Source organism: Salvelinus namaycush, chromosome 12 (genome assembly GCF_016432855.1).
Source record: "Salvelinus namaycush isolate Seneca chromosome 12, SaNama_1.0, whole genome shotgun sequence".
Lineage (NCBI taxonomy): Eukaryota > Metazoa > Chordata > Actinopteri > Salmoniformes > Salmonidae > Salvelinus > Salvelinus namaycush.
In genome coordinates this window covers 45,812,198-45,834,436 of record NC_052318.1, presented here as the reverse complement: position 1 = coordinate 45,834,436, position 22,239 = coordinate 45,812,198, and the positions used below count along the sequence as shown (strand labels likewise).

Below are 22,239 nucleotides of genomic sequence, written 5' to 3'. Positions count from 1 at the left end.
TTGGATCAACCTAAAAAATGACTCCAACTGGTTACAAGTAAATAAGTTAGGTTTTCTCAATTGAAAAACACTACATTTGTTGAAACCAAATATATGATTCAATGGCGACAGTTTTATTTCATTATTACCAAACCCATATTTGAAGTTGCAATGTATTTCTTTCAAAACTCAACTTACTTTTCCCCTTTCGGTTAAACCTAATAAATAACAAATACAAACTCATATTTCATGTAAATGTAACCAATTTTTTCATATTGTTCCAAGTTCACTTTTTAATTTGGAATTACCTATCCAACTCCAATTAAATCAATTCCCTGTAAATCAAGGAATTAAGTTGGTCCGATAACTTGAAATAATGTTTCTAAACATATTCTTTATACATTTAGTAGCCACAATATCATGGCCAAGAATTAGCTACCTTAACATAGAAACCTTAACAGGCTCTTCAGTACCATATGCACTCATGCAAGTATCATTACAGATGCTGTCAGTGTACAAGTTTGAGTTAGAATAACAGATACAATTAGACCACATTAACAGGAATGACATTTACTCTCACAGGTGGGCAAAAATAACTAACTGAAAGCCACGCCCCCAATAAGCTATACCTCCAGCGCTTTTGATAGGCTGCCGCCGCTACATTGCCCCGCCGCTATTCAACGCGCATGCGCTCGTGAGGTGTTGAAAGCAATTTAGAACTTTCATTCAATAAAAATAAAAAATCACATTGATCTGTCAAATTTGTTATTTGATTTCAGGGAAATTTTATAGAATAGGTTGAATGAACCAAAGTGTCATTTGTTATCATTCCAATCAGTAAATGCACTGCAGAACAACAGCATCTCCCCACTTTGTTACAGTGTTTTAGACTCAGCCATGTGCTTTATCTAACCATTAAGACTTCCGACCTCAACCCTTAGTACCTCCTAAGCAGTTTTCTTCCTCAATGCCAGTTTCCACCCACCTTATTACAACTTTTCGGTAAGCTACGAACCCCTTTGCTTCAAGGGCCCCCATGTCCATATTTCTGCATCCTAATGCAAGCAGACCATGTCTGAGAGCAATAATCAGGAGCCTCCTGGGTTCAAAGTATCTATGCACCGAGAAAGTAACCATTCGCTCTAAAGGAAAGCTACAACATGCGTTCATTCATTTTACTGTCCTCCAACCCTCACAATGTGTTGAACAAGAGGGTTGTTCATTGCCGCACGTGTATAGTTGCATTTCACCCATTTTACATTTGATTTTCCAAAGAATTACAAGTGTCTTAATGGATTTCTGATATAACATATTGTAAATAGCCAGGGTGTACTGGGTGCATTTGTTTCTAGAACATGAAGTGTAATATTGGCGTGATAGAATTCCAGTTTTACTTTCTCACAATATGGGGAGAAAATTCCATCCGTTTCAATATTTGTAGGATGTATCATACAGTAACTGGAGTGGAAAGGGAGAAGGCTTTGAATGGGTGTTGCTCTGTTCAGGATATTAAGATAGTTTTGGTTTCCCCCACTTTCACTGAAGTCGTACCCATGTATCATATGAAAGGAGATATATGAAAAATGAACGTCCACAACCTTCATATTGACATCCGGTATCTAAATATCCTACATGCTTATTGAGCCTACATGTGACAGACACATTGCAGTCTGTTGTTGAATGGACTCCTGTCTCCATTCTCTGCTTAAGCCAGGTACCAGATCAGCTGCTCATTTAACAATCACAGCACTGGCGCCAAACAACCGTTGTCTTTCTTTCTAAACCACTGACTGACTGTAATATCGGGTATCGTAGAGAGAACATTCAGACAGACGGTTCTCTGTAGTTCGTGATCTCTGCTAGACACCGGAGGCTCCGGATGACGCAGTTTACCTGCACAACGTCATGTGGCGGTTTGAAACGACGACATACATGTCTAGTCAAAGCAAAGATGCATTTCCAATTCATTTTATGTGACTTGTAAATGTTATTTGAAACAAACGTAAAGCCGACCATGTTTCTTTAGCGGTGTGTAGGTTTGGGACGCATAGAAGGGCAGGTTCAATGTCTCATATGCTTGTAAGAAATAAACATTTGATCTCAGCAAAGGCACGGTCAATATTACCAATGCTCTATGATGCCCATCCAAAATACATGTGTTCAGTGTTAGTTACCTCTGCATGCACACTTATAACCCCAATGACTTAGATATTCCCCCAGCCTGGAAAAAACATTCTGTTTATTCAACAAGGCGTTCAAAAGAATTTGAAATTCCGTAAGTGAAACTGGATATGCAAGCAGGTCAAAGCACATGGAGACTAAATTAATGTAATGTCGGTGATGTATCTATTTGTACCACAAATATTCTGTGAACTAACTCCCTATTAAATTGTGAACACTGTTGATACGAAAATAACCGTTTGTAGTCTCCATTAGTGTAATGCTGCAATGCCATGTACAAACACACAAGAGGGCAGCACACACTAAAGAGTTGGCGTTGTAAATGGTTAGACGTTAACAATCACAAGGCACAACATTAAAAGTTAAAGACACGTGTAGTTAAAATACAGGGCGACAAAAACATATGGGATTCTACTGTGGATCTAGAAAGAATTCCTATTGAATGTGTATATAATGGAATCTTAATCAGCATCGCCCATGCACACAGCGAAGCGGCACCATGTAGCCATGTCCAGCTGCATCCAGTGGTGGGAAAAGTACCCAATTGTCATACTTGAGTAAAATTAAAGATAGAAAATTACTCAAGTAAAAGTGAAGGTCACCCAGTAAAATACTACTTGAGTAAATGTCTAAAAGAAAGTGGTTTTAGATATACTTAAGTATCAAAAGTAAATGTAAATGCTAAAATATAATTAGGTATCAAAAGTACAGTGTATTTGGGAAAAGTATTCAGACCCCTTGACTTTTTCCATATTTTGTCACAGCCTTATTCTGAAATTGATAAAATAAAAATAATAGCTCATCAATCTACACAATACCCCATAATGACGAAGCAAAAACTGTTTTTTTTTATTTTTGCAAATGTATTAAAAAAAAACGGAAATATTAAATTTACACAGACCCTTTCAGACCCTTTACACAGCACTTTGTTGAAGCACCTTTGGCAGCGATTACAGCTTTGAGTCTTCTTGAGTATGACGCTACAAGCTTGGTACACCTGTATTTGGGGAGTTTCTCCCATTGTTCTCTGCAGATCCTCTCAAGCTCTGTACGGTTGGATGGGGAGTGTTGCTGCACAGCTATTTTCAGATCTCTCCAGAGATGTTGGATTGGGTTCAAGTCCTGGCTCAGGCTGGGCCACTCAAGGACATTCAGAGACTTGTCCCGAAGCCACTGCTGCATTTTCATGGCTGTGTGCTTAGGGTCGTTGTCATGTTGGAAGGTAAACCTTCGCCCCAGTCTGAGGTCCTGACTGCTCTGGAGCAGGTTTTCATCAAGTATCTCTCTGTACTTTGCTCTGTTCATCTTTGCCTCAATCCTGACTAGTCTCCCAGTCCCTGCAACTGAAAAACATCCCCACAGCATGATGCTGCCACCACCATGGTGCCAGTTTTCCTCCAGACATGACGCTTGGCATTCAGGCCAGAGTTCAATCTTGGTTTCATCAGACCAGATAATCTTGTTTCTCATGGTCTGAGAGTCTTTAGGTTTCTTTTGGCAAACTCCAAGCAAGCTGTCATTTGCTTTTTACTGAGGAGTGGCTTCCGTCTGGCCACTCTACCATAAATGCCTGTTTGGTGCAGAGTGGAGATGGGAGGCCCTCCTCCCCCGATTGCTCAGTTTGGCCGGGCAGCCAGCTCTAGGAAGAGTCTTGGTGGTTCCAAACTTCTTCCATTTAAGAATGATGGAGGCCACTGTGTTCTTGGGGACCTTCAATGTTGCAGACATTTTTTGGTACCCTTCCCCATATCTGTGCCTTGACACAATCCTGTCTCAGAGCTCTACGGATAATTCCTTCGACCTCATGACTTGCTTTTTGCTCTGACAACTGTGGTACCTTATATAGACAGGTGTATGCCTTTCCAAATCATGTCCAATCATTTGAATTTACCACAGGTGGACTCCAATCAAGTTGTAGAAACAACTCAAGGATAATCCACGGAAACAGGATGCACCTGAGCTCAATTTTGAGTCTCATAGCAAAGGGTCTGAATACTTAAATAAGTTATTTCTGTTTTTTAAGTTGCTAATTTATTCAAAAATGTCTAAAACCCTGTTTTTCACTTTGTCATTATGGGGTAGTGTGTGTAGATTGCTGAGGAAAAAATTATATTCAATACATTTAGAATAAGGCAATAACATAACAATGTGGGAAAATTCAAGGGGTCTGAATACTTTCCAAAGGTACTGTAAAAGTATAAATCATTTCAAATTCCTTATATTAAGCAAACCAGACGGCACCATTTTGTAGTTACTTAATTTACGGATAGCCAGGAGCACGCTCCAACACTCAGACATTTAAAAATGAAGAATGTGTTTGGTGAGTCCGCCAGATCAGAGGCAGTTGGGATCACCAGGGATGTTTTCCGGTGCTGCTAAGCATTCAGAATGTAACAAGTACTTTTGGGTGTCAGGGAAACTGTATGGAGTAAAAAGTACATTATTAGTGGAGAGAACAGTCTATGACTAGGGTGGCTGGAGTCTTTGACAATTTGTAGGGCCTTCCTCGGACACCGCCTAGTATAGAGGTCCTAGATGGCAGGAAGCTTGGCCCCAGTGATATACTGGGCAGTACACTCTAGTGCCTTGTGGTCGGAAGCCGAGTAGTTGCCGTTTTCTCTTTAAAGTAGCACTTTAAAGTATTTATACTTAAGTACTTTACACCACTAGCTGCGTCATGAGGTAGATTTTGACAAAGACAGTAAACAGAGGTAGCCAAGGCAGCAGGGGCACCTAGAAAGGGGAGAGAAAACAGTTAGTCATCATTTTACTGCATATCTAGCTGTATTATAAACTGTAACGACAAGGTTGTAAGCCATGAATAAACACTGCACGTGTTGTTTACACCTTCAATAAGTATCCAGAAACTAACCTTGAAGGTGAGGGCTTCCTTGCTCTCAGGTTGCCTCCAGATGATAATGACACAAAGGGCACAGAGCAAGGCCAGGAGAATCTGAACACATCATATTCATCACATGAACCAAATTAAAAGAGCAACTGGAAGAAGAAAAAAGTTGTTTGAAAACAGCCTGTGGCAATTATAGGCGTTTATTCTGGTTAGTGTCAAAATTGACTACAATGTGTAAATAGGATAACTTGAGTCAGTCAGTCTCGTTCACAATGTAATTTGCAAAATTATTATGAAATAAAAGGTATGTCACGGAAGGAAGGGTACGTACATTTTCCTTGGGTTGGGTTATTTCAATCCTGCCCACAGCTGGCAGCACCCAAGTAATCATTCATTCGAAGCACTGACCAGTGACCATGGTAAATTTGGTTTCACTCTTGATATCCCTATGGGGCTATTTAGGGACCATCAGTAAATTTAAAAAAAATGTACATGGGACGATCATTTTTTTAATTAAGAAGCTAAAATGTTCAATGACATAAAAACCTCAAACTATAAATTGTAGAAATGAATATACAAATATTGAATGCATTTAATGAGAACACTAAAAAAGGTTTGAAACATGAAAATATTGGCCCATTTACATTGTGTAATATATTGATCCCGTGTGGCTCAGTTGGTAGAGCATGGCGCTTGCAACGCCAGGGTTGTGGGTTCAATTCCCACGGGGGGACCAGGGTTCAATTCTCACGGGGGGACCAGGATGAATATGTATGAACTTTCCAATTTGTAAGTTGCTCTGGATAAGAGCGTCTGCTAAATGACTTAAATGTAAAATGTAAAAATTGACAGTCCCTAACTAACCCTCACAGATATCCAAAGTCAAACCTTCTTTGCCATGGTCGCACTGAAGCTAATTGGCTAGCTTGCCTACTTCCAGACAAGACCTGGTTAGATGGTTTCAAGTTATCTAGAAGGGTGAGTGTCTAATTGTCAAAACAGTACAGTTCATGTATAAAAAATAAAAAAAAGCTCAGTTGCCCATTATTTGGGCAACCAAGGCTAGAAGTGGCTATGAAAGAGGGGGTCTAAGGAGCATAGGGGGTGCAAAGGGCGTGTTTGTCTCAGTTACCAGATCTCAATCCAATTGAACACTTAAGGCCGATTCTGGAGCGGTGCTAGTGACAGCGTTTTCCTCCAACACCAAATAATGGAATTTCTCATCGTAGAATGGTTTCGCATCCCTTCAAGGCACATTGAAACTCTTATGGCAGCCCAAAGCCCTGAAGATATTGGGTATTTTGGCAGTTACCTGTACATGCAGCATTCAAAAGTTGTGGATCTGTAGATGAGGGCAATTTGTTTTATGGATATGTATTCCCCCCCACTTGATAGGATTAGGAATTTTCTAAAACAATTCCAGTTATTCTTGAGAATCAAAAAAGGCAAAATAATTTGTATTTATTATTTATTTAGAAAAGAACAATGAAAATACAGCTCATTTATACAGGCAATTACACAAAAGTATGTGGACACCCCTTCAAAAGAGTGGCTTTGGCTATTATAGCCACTCCTGTTGCTGACAGGCGTATAACGTTGAGCACAAAGCCATTCAATCTCTATAGACAAAGATTGGCCTTACTGAAGAGCTCAGTGACATTCAACGTGGCACCTTTCCAACAAATCAGTTTGTCAAATTTCTGCCATTAGAGCCGCCCAGGTCAACTGTAAGTACTGTTATTGTGAAGTGGAAACATCTACAGGAATGCCTCAGCCGTGAAGTGGTAGGCAACAAAAGCTCACAGAACGGGACCGGCGAGTGTTGAAGTGCAAAAAAAATGCTCTATTGCAACACTCACTACAGGGTTACAAACTGCCTCTGAAAGCAACATCAGCACAATAACTGTGTCTGGAGCATCATGAAATAGATTTCCATTGACGAGCAGCCGCACACAAGCCTAAGATCACCACGCGCAAAGCGTCGGCTGGAGCGGCGTAAAGCTCGCCACCATTGGACCCCGGAGCAGTGGAAACGCGTTCTCTGGAGCGATGAATCACACGTCGCCATCTGGCAGTCCGACAAACAAATCTGGATGCCAGGAGAACGCTACCTGCCCGAATGCATAGTGCCAACTGTAAAGTTTGGTGGAGGAGGAATAATGACCTGGGGCTGTTTTTCATGGATCGGGCTAGGCCCCTTAGTTCCAGTGAAGGGAAATCTTAATGCTACAGAATACAATGACACTCTAGACGGTTCTGTGCTTCCAACTGTGGCAACAGTTTGGGGAAAGCCCTTTCCTGTTTCAGCATGACAATGCAACCGTACACAAAGCGAGTTCCATACAGAAATGGTTTGTCGAGATTGGTGTGGAAGAACTTGACTGGCCTGCAAAGAGGCCTGCCCTAAACCCCACCGAACACCTTTGGGATGAATTGGAACGCCAAGGCCTAATTGCCAAACATCAGTGCCTGATCTCACTAATGCTCATGGCTGAATAGAAGCAAATCCACACAGCTATGTTCTAACATCTGGTGGACAACCTTCCCAGAAGAGTGGAGGCTGTTATATCAGCAAAGGGGGGGGGGGGGACCAACTCCATATTAAGGCCCATGATTTTGGACTGAGATGTTTGACGAGCAGGTGTCCACATACTTTTGGTCATGCAGTGTATTTACAGTATATAAAACCGAAGATAAAAACCTGTGTCTTGGTTTACCAGCCAGTGGGATCTTTGAGGTGGTAGGCATTTTTAGTAACCGGTTTCTTTTGGAGGAACCGGTTTCTTTTGTCTAACAAACCCTCAAGAAACGATGTTGTTAAAAGTAATGCCGAGAAGCACAACTATAAAAACATGTCCATTTGTATAATATACAGCATTATACTAATAAAATACAGCTATACACACAGTACATCTACAGTTATTACCGTACTACAATACCATATCTATCAATTATCCTCGCCATCTCCATGGTCTTTGGAGCAGAGCAAATAAAGTTCAAATTTAGAGACCAATTTTTGCTGGTCATACTAATGCTCTTGAACCAGTGTCTCCAAAGCAAAATGTCATTTGGTCAAGCAGCACCACAACTAGTGACTTAACAAATAGAGTCACGAGTAGACCTGTCAATTATTTGGTGAAGCAAAAGTTTTGCTATATACAGTAACACATTAAAAGCAAGGGGGTAATCAAGAGTACATGTAAAAGACAAAACACATCTATAAAAAGCACATTACTCGATTAAAGTCAGTTGAAGGGCATAGCAGGAAAATAGATGGCTAAAATGAAGATGCAAACTCGACAGCCAAGCTGCCAAGAACAAGTTTCAATGGAAACTAAAAATGTTTGTGAAAATAGGTTCACAAGAATCTACAGCTAAAGTAATATTAGTGGTAATACCTGACCAGGACTAAAATCACTGCCTTTTAAAAAGAGTCAATACAGCGCAGTGTCTAGATCATACAGGTAGTTCTTTGTTTGACAGTTAAATCTACGTCTGTAGACAGCTCAAGCATTCGAGGCAGAGATCTCAAACTCAAGTATTTCCATATAAAAAGGGTAGCTCGGATTTGTAAATCAGAACTCCAGAGATAAATAGAAATGCATATGAAGGGGGTTACACGAGTACAGAACAGCCCAAATGACGATACCAGATTAAAGATTATTCAGCAGACAGTGCAGAGGTGCTGGGATGCTTTATCACTCTCCAAGGGTTGATTTACCTCAGTCAATTCTTTGGATGGACCTCAGAGGCAAGTAACACAGGGACTTACATCACCATGAAAATGATAACATACATCATTACTTTGACTATTTTTACCATACATTCGAAGACAAATGTACGACAGAAAAATCACCGGCAACAGATTGTTCATAAACGCATTTAACATTATAGGATATGTAGTTCGAGGTCTCTGTGGTGATATTTCCATTTCATGAGACATATTGAAGAAGCTGACACCAACAAAAATAATTGTTTCTGCAACTAGGTGCACAAAGTCCTGTTAAATAGGTTGCTCTTTGGCAGGTGGAGGACAGCTCGTCTACGACAGTCATCCCAAAAAACGCCCGCGTTGGGCCTCGACACCGTTAACAAGTCTACGGAGGCCCTGACCAAGGCCGTAAACCCCACAGACACACTGGTACCCAGTAATACACATGGCCCTAACCAACAGATCCTGTACAGCTGTACTTCATATAGCTGCGGGGGGCCCCCGGGGGCTAACGATTGGAGGCACGGCCACAGCCACCAACTAGGAAGAGACTAACGGTTAATAAATACATTTTAAAAATCACTAGTAATGTTAATAGAAACATTAAGTGTTGAAAGTATTACTCATAAACTGTCCAATAAAGTGTAAGACAGATCTCCCAAAAATGAAAGGCAACAAATCTAGACACACACATTGCAGTGTCAGTTGAATTGTCTGCCTTCACTTCAGAGGTATAACGTGTGGGGTTTCCTCCAGCCCCTAGCCGTTCAGGGGCTCATCCCCTCCGCCTCACTCTCGTCTCTCCCCAGGTAGATGGGCTTCTTCTTGGTCTGGAGGGCAGGCTCGTATTTCCGGGGGGTGCTGTTGGCTGCCTCGCTGCTGTGCCAGATCCCGTAGCAGAAGTAGATTGCAAATCCTGAGGGAAGGAGAAAAAGAGAGGAATTAAGTTGACTGAATTAAAGAGGGAATCTTTAAAAATGGTGAATCTGCCACGTCTGTTTGCGATATTACAAAGTCACTGCAAACAAACAGTTTTTCCCCCCCTCCGACATCATTGCACGAGCGATAGAACAGCAGAATATGCACTGCAATTACATTGACCATGGGGCAGATGGTTTTTCCCTATAGCGGATTCCGTGATTAACATGTGATTCTATTGTGAATTTAGAAACATTTCCTACTCTGTATAATGTAATCCAACTCACCAATGCCCATCCAAACAGCAAAGCAGCACCACGTAGCCAGGTCCAGCTGCATCATGAGGTAGATGTTGACAAAGACACTGAACAGAGGCAGCCAAGGCAACAAGGGCACCTGGGGGGGGGGGGTGAGAAACAAGTTAGTCGTTTTACTGCGTACAAGTTGTATTATGAATTGGTTGTAAGCCGTGAACAAACACTGAAGTATCCAGAAACTAACCTTGAAGGTGAGGGCTTCCTTGCTCTCGGGTTGCCTCCAGATGATGACGACACAAAGGGCACAGAGCAAGGCCAGTACTACACACACCGTGACCCACACAGGCTGAACCTCGATCAACTCATCCAGCTTCCCCGCCAACACCACACACAGCACAGTGATGAGCACCGCTAGAGAGGACGAAGAGAGAATCAAAATGTGCTTTCTCTAAAAAGAGCTGCTTTGAAAACGACCCGTGGTCAACTGCATTACAACGTCATAAGTGAGAGAGAAAGAGAAGAGGCGTCACTCACAGATAATGGCCGTGGTGGCATAGACGATGTTCCCAGAGATCTTAGTGGGTAGATTCCCGCTGGGCAAGAGGAGGAGGCGGGGGGTGAACTTCTCCCGGAGGGGTCCGTCCTCCAGATCCAGGCCGTACTCGTCACCGCTGTCTCGCCCGGACACGGCCACCTTCTCCCCTCCCACCAGCTCCACCAGCTTCTCACTCTGACTGGACGAGCTCAGGGTGCCCGGCTGGTACCTGGACAGGAGGGAAGAACAGGTCAGTTTCCTGGACCATGAGAGTCACACTGAGAATGTCAAACACCATAAGCAAATCACAGAATTGGAGACAAATCATAATTTCAACACGACAAAAATGCGGTGTTTGGCATTATAGTATATTTAAAAGAAAAAGCGGTACAAGTCGTCACCCACCTGAGGATGAGCACACAGATGGCCACTAGTGAGTAGGCCAGCAGTGTCCCTATGGACATGAGGTCAACCAGGGCAGCCAGGTCAAAGAAGAAGGCCATCAGAGCTACAGGGAGAGGAGACAATGAGCATTACCATCATACATACTATAGAAAACACAATCCACATCCCTTCAGTTGGTTATTTACTCTAGTTATTCCTGCATTCAAAAACAATGAAGAAAAAATAAATAACACTTTTAAAAAGCATTCCACTGATCAAAGGGTCTATTTCGACAAGCTTCCCTCCTGCTGCACATTCATAGATTCATACATAAACAAAAACATAACAGCAGGAGTTGACTACAGTGGAACCCAGAGGTAGTAGAGCAGAACCAGATGAATGAACAGAGAGAGGGTGGAGGGCTGAACTCACATGCCACACAGCCAGAGACGATAGTGGCCATCAGGGGCGTCTTGGTGCGCGTGTTCATGCGGGACAGGCCACGGAACAGGAGCCCATCCTCTGCCATGGCGTAGATCACCCTCGGCATGGGGAACATGGACCCAAGCAGGCTAGGAGGACAACAAAACCAACATTATATACACACACGTAACAAAGGGAGTGCATTTGATAGCTTGACAAGAACACCAAGTACTGAGGAGTGTAGAAGACAAGGGAGCTACAGAACAGTAGCCATAGTGCGGTCTATCAGCCTAACTGACCTGGTGGAGAGAGCACAGAGGGAGCCCACAGCCACGATGTAGTGAGCAGCAGGCCAGCCTATGTGGATGAAGGCCTTTGGCAGGGGGCTCTTGGTGTCCAGCAGGTAGTAGGGCATCATGAGGGTGAGGGCCGCAGACACCCCGAAGTAGGCGAAGAAACAGATGAGCAGAGAGGCCACGATGCCCACAGGGATGGAGCGCGTTGGGTTCTTAGCCTCTTCGCCTGGGGGGGGGGGGGGGGGGGGGGGGGGGGGCGACGACAAGGCACAACATTTATTTGTCTGGAACTATGAGAGAGTAACAACCAAGTAGAACTATACATTCCAACTATTTAGCGAAAATTGGCCACCATATTAAAAAAGCTACATTTTGATTAAGTGGCATGTAAGTGAACGCTCAATCTACTGAGAACAAACGACGTGGTCCTATCTAATGTTTAGCTTTGGAGCACAGTAAATAACTCACTTGTCGTGGCGATGCAGTCGAACCCCACAAAGGCATAGAAACACGTGGCGGCACCAGACAAAATGCCACGGAGGCCAAACGGAGCAAAACCACCTGTGCCAAACGTCTTATCCACAACCCTGAGGGACAGAGGCAGCAATTATACGGTTTTATTTCTGAAGCCAAGTGCAGAGATTAAAACACAGCTAGACACATGAAAGCATGATTTAGTCAATACCAGTGCCCTATAATGGAATCTCTGGCTAAATCTCAGCTGGTATTAATCTGTATTGGAGGACTCACTCTTTGGATAAGCTGGACGCGTTGGTGATATTGGCGTTGATGACACGGTAGGTGTTGTTAAAGTCATCCAAAGTAAGGTTCCAGTTGTTTGTGTCTCCCTTCACAAAGCCTGAGATGATGACGAAGCCCAGCACCACCAGGTTGACCCCCGTGAAGATCTTATTCACCAGAGCCGACTCACTCACGCCAAACGCCAGCAGCCCTGGAAGAAGCAACAGTATGGCGTTAGGAAACACAAATCAAGTCGCATTAGGCACATGTACGTTACAATACATGCAAGTTTTTACAATGAGGCTATAACTTATGTGCTGCCTCCCCCAGCACTATACATTTTGGTTGACTGAAGTCCTCACCGGTTAATAAGAGCACGAGGATGAGCGCAAACAGGTCCGGGTATTCAGCCAGCACGCCCCCCGGGACGTTCATGGCCATGGACGACCTGAAGAAGTCTGATATCCTCTGCTCCACCAGGCTATCGACATTAGAGCTCCAGGCTCGGGCCACACTGGCTGTACCTAAAAAGGACCATGGAGAAGAAGTTAACGTCATGGAAACCGTCGCCCAAACTCAAGAGGATAAGGCAGACTAGAGACTAACCACAGTGAACATTGTGGCTCAACGCAAAAGCCTTTGAAAACGGACGCAATTTCCAATCTACTAACTCACCGAGGACATAGGAGAGGATGAGGTTCCACCCCGTGATGAAAGCCCAGATCTCGCCAACCGTCACGTAGCTGTACAGGTACGCCGAACCAGTCTTGGGTACGCGGGCGCCAAACTCGGCGTAACAGAGTCCGGCCAGCATGGAGGAGAGCGCAGCGATGAGGAAGCAGAGCACGATGGCAGGACCAGCCTTCTCCCTGGCTACCTCACCAGCCAGGACGTACACCCCTGCCCCTAGCGTAGAGCCCACCCCCAGCGCCACCAGGTCCAGTGTGGAGAGGCAGCGGGCGAAGCGGCTTCCCTCATCGGAGCAGTCCAGTACCCTGCGTCGCAACAAGATCCGGCCAAAGGAGGCCATCTTGTCTACCATGGTCACGTCTGCGGAGGGAGCTGCGAAGCTGAAGGGGTTGACTGAGCAGAGTGGCGAAGAGTTGAGACGGAGCAGGAGAGATCCTATGATCAAACAGAGGGGAAGCAGATTGATGAGTGACTATGGGAAATAATAGGCTACAGTTTAATCTAGCTGTTTGTTGCTTTACTTTGTTCCGTGCGGATCCCTTGTTAGCCAACCAACCGTCTCTGTGATAACGAACTGACTGATTAGCTCTCATGTGCGTATTTAGTCAAGTTGATACGTTACATTTCTGTATGGTGCCACACTAGTTTGTTTCCTCCTACTCGGGTACTTCCAGTAAAGTTTTAATTCCCCTCCTGCAGGTTTCCAGACAAGCAAACCACATTCTTCTAAGGAACAGCATGCTGCTATTATGCGTCTTCCCAGAATTACATTTCCCCACCTTCAATAGTGGTTTATAAAAAAATGTTTCTAAACATGACCTGACCGGTAGAGAGCTTCGATAAGCAGACATGGAAGTGAACACCAATCTCTCTGTGCCTCGCTATTCACTAATAACCTTACTGGTTGAATACAATTTTAAAAGACATGGGCAATTCCCAATGACTCAGATCCTTCACTTTAAAAATGTTTGCCAAACCAAAATTTCAACAAACCATACAACTCTATGCACAATGACAACTTTTAAAATGGTGAAAAAAATGCAGATGCAAACTTTGGTAACAGAATTACAGTAAAATCTCCCTCGGTTGTATTCTACTAGCAAATTTTGTACCGGCAGTTCTTCCTATAAAATGTGTTTTTGTAAAATGCGTGTACATTTTTAAAAAGTAGTCCTTGTCTATAGAGCGCTATGATTTGTTCAACTTTGAAATCAAAATGGTTGTTGTTTGGTATACGTTTTACAGTGAACAATCTGAGTCTCGGCGTAATCCCATTACCATGGAATTGCCCACATGCCGACCACCTTTAAGTCATCAGAAACAATCGTTGTGTAGTCTATTATACGGCAGTACGCAATAGAACATCTTGAATAGAGGCCCGTATCATGTCAAAATACAGAGTTACAATTCAAAACCAAATGAAGTGATAGCACGTAGTAAGACAACCACTTGGCATTTAGCCTACATACCGGTAGATAAAAACCTGATTTTTCATATTATCAAAGTTCACTGTCACAAGGTTCATTTGCTTTCCTCCAAGAGCTAGGCAGTAGATCTGCCCTACCCAAGCAGAACAACGCAAACTCAAGTGTTATAACAAGTCTTCAAATTGGGATCCCACTTTCTATTACAACTAGCATGTCCCACAAAAGAAAAAAAAGGTGACAACAGCGCAACATTTCAAGCAAAACTTCTGCTCAGCAATCTCGTTTAACGACAACAAATCATAGCATTCACGTCAGCGATGTAGTGTTTTGGCATCTCTAGGGGCAGGCTGACTAATACTGATAGCACCACTTACAACAAACCCCGGCCCCTTCAGCTCAAGGACAGACAGCATCTCTATCTGTGCAGGTGCCAGACTGCAGGGACACTCACACAACCACCTCATAAGCATTGGAGGCTCTGGTCACATGACCTTGTCTGACTGGCAGCAGCTGTCCACACAGCTCCATGTTGACATTAAGCACGTTGCACAGAACGTCTGGTCCCTGTCCCGACCAACCGTAAGGTCATCATGGCTACTGCTTATTCGAGATATCTGAGACGCTGCCTCTTCAGCAGCACACCAAACACCCCACAAAAGGTTGGCGACTTGGAGGTGTAGCTTAGCCTCTTAACACCTATAATAATAGTCAAATAATAATAATAATACATGTTTTCGGGCCCATTCTACGTTGTTATCCATAGAACACTGTGCACAATCACCGGAAGGTTATTGAGAAAACAATTTGCAAACACAGAACAAAAAATGGAATGTCGGTAAAATAAACACACCCACTGGCCTCTGAAGTTAACAGGAAATTAAAACGGTTCAAAAATAACTTTCATGTATCAGGCATTGTAGTTACTGTCACAAACTGTCTACAGGGAAAATAGTCAATGCTGGTTTGATCGGACAGTCAGCCTGGGCTAGATGCCGTGATTGGATCACAATGGTGCAACCAACTATATTCCATCCTGCACTTGGACATGCACAATGGCTTCCTTATTGAAGTCTGCATGGGCTTGGCATATCCACCTTGTAACTTAAACCAGTGTTTAAAAAAACAAAACGACACCATGGCTGTGCTCTCTAGGGGTTATGATTGAACAACGGAATAGTTAAGCAAGACTGAAACCGCATACAGGGTTTGCTCTGCTGAAGAGTTGCATTAGCTGTTTTAGGAGGCCGGCGGGCAGGGCAGGCGTCATCTCCGGCCCTGGGAAAGGTTCACTTCTGGGAGTCCCCCTGCCTGCGATTAATGTGCGGCGCCTGAGAGGTTTAGTCTGTTCTGCCCACACAGTAAGCTCTGGAGGTAGGCCACCCTGCGTCACCTAGACCAACTAGGCTAATCTTTTCCTTGTGGTCTTCACGAGGGGTGGCTGGCCTCTGTGAAACAGCGGCGGCTTCAGACCAGGTTGTGAAGACACCAACACGCAGCTCCTATAATTTACCACCTGGAAGCTCAAATCAGGCATGCTCGTTGGAGCCTCTAGGCCAAAGGGTTTAGTGGGACTCTTTTCCTGTAATAGGTAGGCTATAGTATACAAAGGGTAGGAGTACTTCAACCACTTAAAGAGCATTAAAAACTAGGCCTAGTCTAATTGCCTAATACTTGGGCTGGGAATTGCCAGGGACATCACAATACGATATTATCACAATATTTAGGTGCCGATACGAAATGTATCAAGATTCGATACTGTAATTTGATTGCGATTCGATGTTCCAAATATTGCTCACCTCTGCCGCAGAGGGACAAGAGAGCCATGGTATTGCTACCTAATACCATATGGATTAGATTTAGGTTTATGTTATGAGGCTTTTAACTAGGTCTTCCAGCACACAAGTAACCACCCGGCGGAAGCTTCCGCAGATACTGTATATTATTTGCCTCACTGAGCTTTTCCAAAGCACCTGCTGCAACAGACTAAGAGGATTATCTTAGCTCAATCTCATTAGACTGTTGCTCACTCCACACAAAGCACTTTTTGGGGGTTTTGACTCACTGTCTAGCCTCAACTCTGCCATCACGATACGGTATTATGATTAGCCTAGTTTGTTATCAGGGTGTCCTAAGCTTCAAGATAGCATATGAAATAAACAAAAGTTAAGACCTAGGCCCTCATCGTTAGCTAACTTATGATACTATATAAAGTGGAAAGACTGGGTTCCCTTATTGGTTAGTGTTCCTGCTCACTGGTCGTAGGTTCACGACATGGTGGGATCTGTGTCTGTACAATGAAATCATGCGAGAAACGGCCATAGAGTCACGCAATGATATGGTGTGTGGTCCTCCCAGAGCGACTTAGGAAACCATGCAGTTTATTAGGCTAGACATTAAATAACTTATGAGGAACTTCACAGGGTGGTGAAAGTGCACGGTGATCTTGATGCTCCTTTCCAATAAATATTGAGGGTCTGATTCTGGCGACTTGACGATCGATGCGTGACAAATAAAAACAAACATTCTCACTTATCCATAATGATGATGTCATCGTGTAGACTTGCCTACCCACACTGCAAGCTGGTGGCTAGAGCACATGTGCCAAGACCAGAGTAGGCACAATTGCTATTTAGCGCAACAGTTTTGTGACAAAACTATCGAGAGTTGAAAATGCGATGGAAACACATTGAACTTTAGACGTTTATTCGGCACATGAAAACTTAAGTGAAAAGGTACATTGTGTGCACTGTCATCACCCACTGATTTTTATCTGCAATAAGTCCGTTCGGTGGGAACACAGCACTTGTTTGAGACCATTTGAATGAAAATATGTTGCCAAATTGGATGGAAACCTAGCGATACACACTGAAATACATGGATATGGACTAAATTTAGACAAATAATTACACACAATTAAGATAAAACTTATTTAAAAAGGCAGCTGACCTCAAAAACCAACTTCTCTGCTTCAAAACGACCGATGTTACATTGATAGTCAAAAACGGTGTAAAAATGTACTACAAAGTGTAAATAGCACAATGTGTCATAAAGTCAGTATCTTAAATTGAGATTTGAGCGATTTAGGTAGTACCTCCCCAAAATGTACCCTATGCTAAGCCCCACCCCATAATTTTGAGCAACCAACCACAGCGGTCAAATCTGATAGCAACTGTCATCAAGTCCGACAAGCGCATGTGTAAAGCCAGTCAGGGCTATGACAAAAAAGTCCCCCCTACAAAAGTCATCCTACAATTACAAATAACTCAATTCAAAAAATTAAGTAGCAGCCTGTTGGCTCTCAGCATATCCTTCTCCTTTAACTTTTCATTCCGTCTTCCATTGATTAGATATCTCCTTACTTTTGCCACACATGGAGGCGCTATGACTATAGACTATTGCCACTTTGATGACTTATGATTGGCCAACAACAAGCTACACATTCCACGCCCCACTCATGAAAAGCAAGCGCAGCAGCATAAATTAGCGCGTTCAGATGTGTACAAGCCCTTCCGGACAAGTCAGTTAAAGTAATAGATACCAGAGATACCTAACAATCATATCCAATCCGACCCAGACCCTTGACATTATTTAGAATTTAGACGGGTGCCACTAAGTTACTCAGTTGGTGGCAGGCAATAGGAAAAACATGCATCTTCTTGTAAAGTCATTCACAGTGCTTTATTAAAGTGTAATAGACTAATGAGATGGTATTCAATAAACAAGTTGTTTCAACGTCTCCTCGCGTTTTGAGTCAAAATATTTTAAAGATGCACTACACCGAAATTGCGCTGGTTGCTAAAAAGAGCGTTCTTGCACCTCTGGGTCCTGGCGTGTGGGACAGAGAACGCAAGTGATACGGGTGGTTCTGCCTGTCACTTGTCCTCGACAGGCAGGTAAACAGATTGCAAAGTCCAGGCACCACTGCTATAATCTTAAAAAATGTTCACTGTAACAAGCATATCAATTAATGGGTGCACTGTATAACATGACCAGATTTGAAAATGCCTCGAAATGACAACTTTACTCCAGCCCTGCATTTCATGTTCGACTAATGACTGCTGACTTCATGACCAGGGGAATCATTTGACAAACTGGCTCACCATGCAATTTGTGGGTACAATTACCATATACTAAATGTTAAGCACACACAAGGAAATTATTTTAACACCTACACATGGTGTTTCTTGTCCCTTTTATATGCTTTTTCAGATGTTCATTGGGGGAGTGCATACTTTTTAATAGGCTGGTGCAGAGCGCCCTTTCAGCATTCTAATCTCAGTGGGCGAGGTCACCCTTGGAGCTATGTGATGGGTGGCACACTTCATGCATCACAGACAGTCAATAGTTGTCTAGCTGTTTGACGCTATGGTGCAATCAATTTTCCAGTAAAAAAAAGGACTACTGCTATGAGTGAACTTCAAGCCACTGGAACAGAGCCAACAGGATCCCTTCCTCCTTCCTCCTTCCTCAATGCCTCTGTCATGACCAGTCTACAGAGCTTGGGGCAAATTTGCCCCTTGAACATTTCAGAAAATGTCCCTGCAAATTTGTATTTCCGTCCATCAGCTTAGAATACTAGGGTGACCAAATGAATGCAGTCAATGCAAAAAGTGACCCCTTGAATGAGTCAGTTGAGGCAAAGACCCCCCTATAATAAAACAAATGTTCCTCTGCATGATGACCAACCTGAACATCAAACAATTACTAAGTAAGGCGGTAAAGTTATATGTTCCGTGAGAGTTGAACAACAACTTGAACAACTAACTGTCTGACATGAGACTGAGGGCGAACAACTTTCAACACACAGACAAGGAGTCCTCACATTGAATATGACGTGTAACACATTTTGATAGTTGTGGCTAGTTAACAGCAGCAACTATAAAATGCTGCTAGCTAGCGAACTCAAGCTGATGCAACAGCTGACGCAACATATTAAAAATGCGGTTAGCTGCAGCTAACGCTACAGCAGTCAAGCCAAGGACCCGTCTATTGTCTAGCTAGACTGATATATTATGAAAGTTGTTCGTGATTGGTTTGTTAACTAGTTACATACCCACTGTTAAGATAGATATTACAGGTTGCACACATGCATACCTACAGTTCGTTGATGTGTAGTTTTCTACCTAACGATAGTTAGCTAGATAACATTATCAAACTAACTTTAGCTAGCAAAGTAATTGAACTAGTTGACTTAAGACTGTGTTTGATAGCTAGCAAGTAAAACAATGAATGGTGACACACAGCAGCTTTTACACCCGACAAGATAAACTAGTTAGTTGCAGCAACATGGATTTACACGGCACATCTTAGATTATAACGTTACCTAACTAGCTACCATTAATAGCCAATATGCTAACTGGCTAAATTAACGTTCCCCGCTAAAACATCAACCGCCTAGTGAGCAATGGTATTGGTAACGTCAACTAACGTTTGTTGGAAGACGTTAGGTACCCATCTAACTATTTATTTCAAACAAAATAAACAGCCAATGAGTATTCTAATCCCTAAAAACATAACCAGTAATGTACTGTTTTAAAAGAGAATATCGTTATAGTAGTTGGCTAAAGTTAGTATTTCTGACAACACACGAGGGTGTGATTGCGTCAGAATTAGCGAGAGTAAAATACTACGGAGTCTCGTGCAGTTTCGACACATGGACCACAACATCGAAACGTAAGCACATACTTTTCAGTACAATTTTTTTTTTTTTTTTTAAATGTGTGATGTTGGTTACTTTACCTTTGGTTTTACTTTGAAATGTTCGAAGGCTCGACAGCACGACCAAATACAGTTGACTTCACATTCGCTGATGAAACATCCCGCGTTCCTTAGTTCTTGTGTGCGTTTTTTTTAAGAGGGCGGAGACAGTGACGTGGATATTCGTAGTATAAACAACCCTCCCTTTGTGGGGTGGCGCAAACCATTCATGTATTCCAGGGTACATCTCAATGTGCTACAGTGGCTTCCTCGATTCGCCTCCCCCTCCACCAATTGCACTGATCACATACGAGGTGAAACGCAATATGCTTTCATTTCTCGAGTTCTTTCACGTCGCTGCAAATGAAGGAAATGCAACAAGGAGAGGAAGCTTTTTAAAATGATTGAGATAGACCCACACTTTGACCTTTACAAAATTCAGAGAAATTATACTACAAATCCAGGAGAGATGTGCAGTCATTATGCCCATTCAAGCCCGTTGTGTTGTGCGTGTGAGTGCATGTCATTCCCCTTTCAAGATCTTTCACTCCAGCAACTGAGCTAGCTCCAAGGGCTTTTCACTATATCCGCTGTAGCTTTGTCACCCAGATTAATAGAAGGGGAAAATGGTTCTGCTTCATCTCTGCACCCAATGCCCTTGTCTGGAGTGTTAGAGGTGCAATGACCATGTTTAATGAGGCCATACTGACGGTATGACATATGCCCTTCCCAGTCCTGAAATCTCACTGGCATGCAAACTTCATAACAGGAGAGGTATATTACTCCCACCAATCAGACCATGATAGGAAAGAAGAAAACACAATTATTCTTTCTACTGTAATATTTTGAGTTTAAAGGGCAACTCTAATACTTTTCAACCTCATTTTCATTATCTCCCCATCACAATAGCTGTGTCTACCAGTGGTGTAAAGTACCTTAGTAAAAAATATTTTAAAGTACTACTAAAGTCGTTTTTTGGGGTATCGTAACTTTACTATTTATATTTTTTACTATTTTTAATTAACTACATTCCTAAAGAAAATATTTTAATTTTTACTCCATACATTTTCCCTGGCAACCCAAAGTATTCGTTACATTTTGAATGCTTAGCAGGACAGGAAAATGGTCCAATTCACGCACTTATCAAGACAACACATGGTCCCTACTGCCTCTGATCTGGCGGACTCACTAAACACAAATGCATCTTTTGTAATTAATGTCTGAGTGTTGGAGTGTGCACCTGGCTATCCGTAAATTTAAAAAACAAGAAAATGGTGCCGTCTGCTTTGCTTAATATAAGGAATTTGAAATTATTTCTACTTTTACGTCATCTTTTGATACTTAAGTATATTTTAGCAATTACATTTACTTTTGATACTTAAGTATATTTAAAACCAAATACTTTTCGACTTTTACTCAAGTAGTATTTTACTGGGTGACTTTCACTTTCACTTGATTAACTTTCTATTAAGGTAGATATACTTTGACTCAAGTATGACAATTGGGTAGTTTTCCCATCACTGGTGTCTACATATGTGAAAACAGTGAATTTCTAAACTTTGTAGAAAAAAAGTTCTACCCGATGACATCAAAAGTTAAAGCATTTACGGTGACGTGAGAAGCAAAAAAAGACCCTGCCTCTGGCTAGAAACCCGTTGCAGATTTTGCAAATCATGTCACTAGCTAGGTTTCCATCCAATTGTCGACAGATTTTAATGCGTATGTTTAAAAAAACGCATAAAGAAAATATGCGCATTTCCCCACCAGTGGTGTTTCCACCAAACGGACTTCTGGATAACAATCACTGCATTATGATGTAAAAAAATGTATTTTTTTGCTCAGGTTTTCATGTACCGAATAAAAATATAAAGATCAATGTGTTTCAATCACATGTTTAACTCCACCGATAGTTTTGTCACGAAAACTGTTGCGTTAAATAGCAAATTTACATACTATGGTCTTGGCATTTGCGCTCTAGCCAAACAGTGCAGGTAGACTAATCTACATGATGAGATTATTATGGATAGCCTAAGAGCGAGAATATTTTTATTTATCAAACGTCAGTCAAGCATTGATAGATATTTATTTTAAAGGAGCATCAAGATCAACGTGCACTTTCACCACCCTGTGAAGTTCATAAGTTATTTTATC

The 22,239-nt window shown here is 42.5% G+C and overlaps 1 protein-coding gene across 2 annotated transcripts; it reads right to left on the bottom strand.

Annotated features, from left to right (window-relative positions):
• Positions 1-7,300: 7,300 nt before the first annotated feature.
• Positions 7,301-20,242, bottom strand: LOC120057330 (cationic amino acid transporter 3-like). Of its 2 annotated transcripts, XM_039005908.1 has the most exons (12): positions 20,131-20,242; positions 12,950-13,399; positions 12,637-12,798; positions 12,284-12,485; positions 12,002-12,120; positions 11,537-11,759; positions 11,247-11,386; positions 10,836-10,938; positions 10,430-10,659; positions 10,140-10,306; positions 9,926-10,034; positions 9,488-9,636 (listed from the first exon to the last, which is right to left on the bottom strand). In XM_039005908.1, exons 2-12 carry the CDS (start codon positions 13,314-13,316, stop codon positions 9,488-9,490), a joined length of 1,971 nt encoding a protein of 656 aa, XP_038861836.1. In that variant the 5' UTR covers positions 13,317-13,399; positions 20,131-20,242. The 2 variants fall into 2 exon arrangements, with proteins under 2 accessions (XP_038861837.1, XP_038861836.1); XM_039005909.1 differs by lacking the exon at positions 20,131-20,242 and having other exon boundaries at positions 7,301-9,636; positions 12,950-13,316.
• Positions 20,243-22,239: the final 1,997 nt, after the last annotated feature.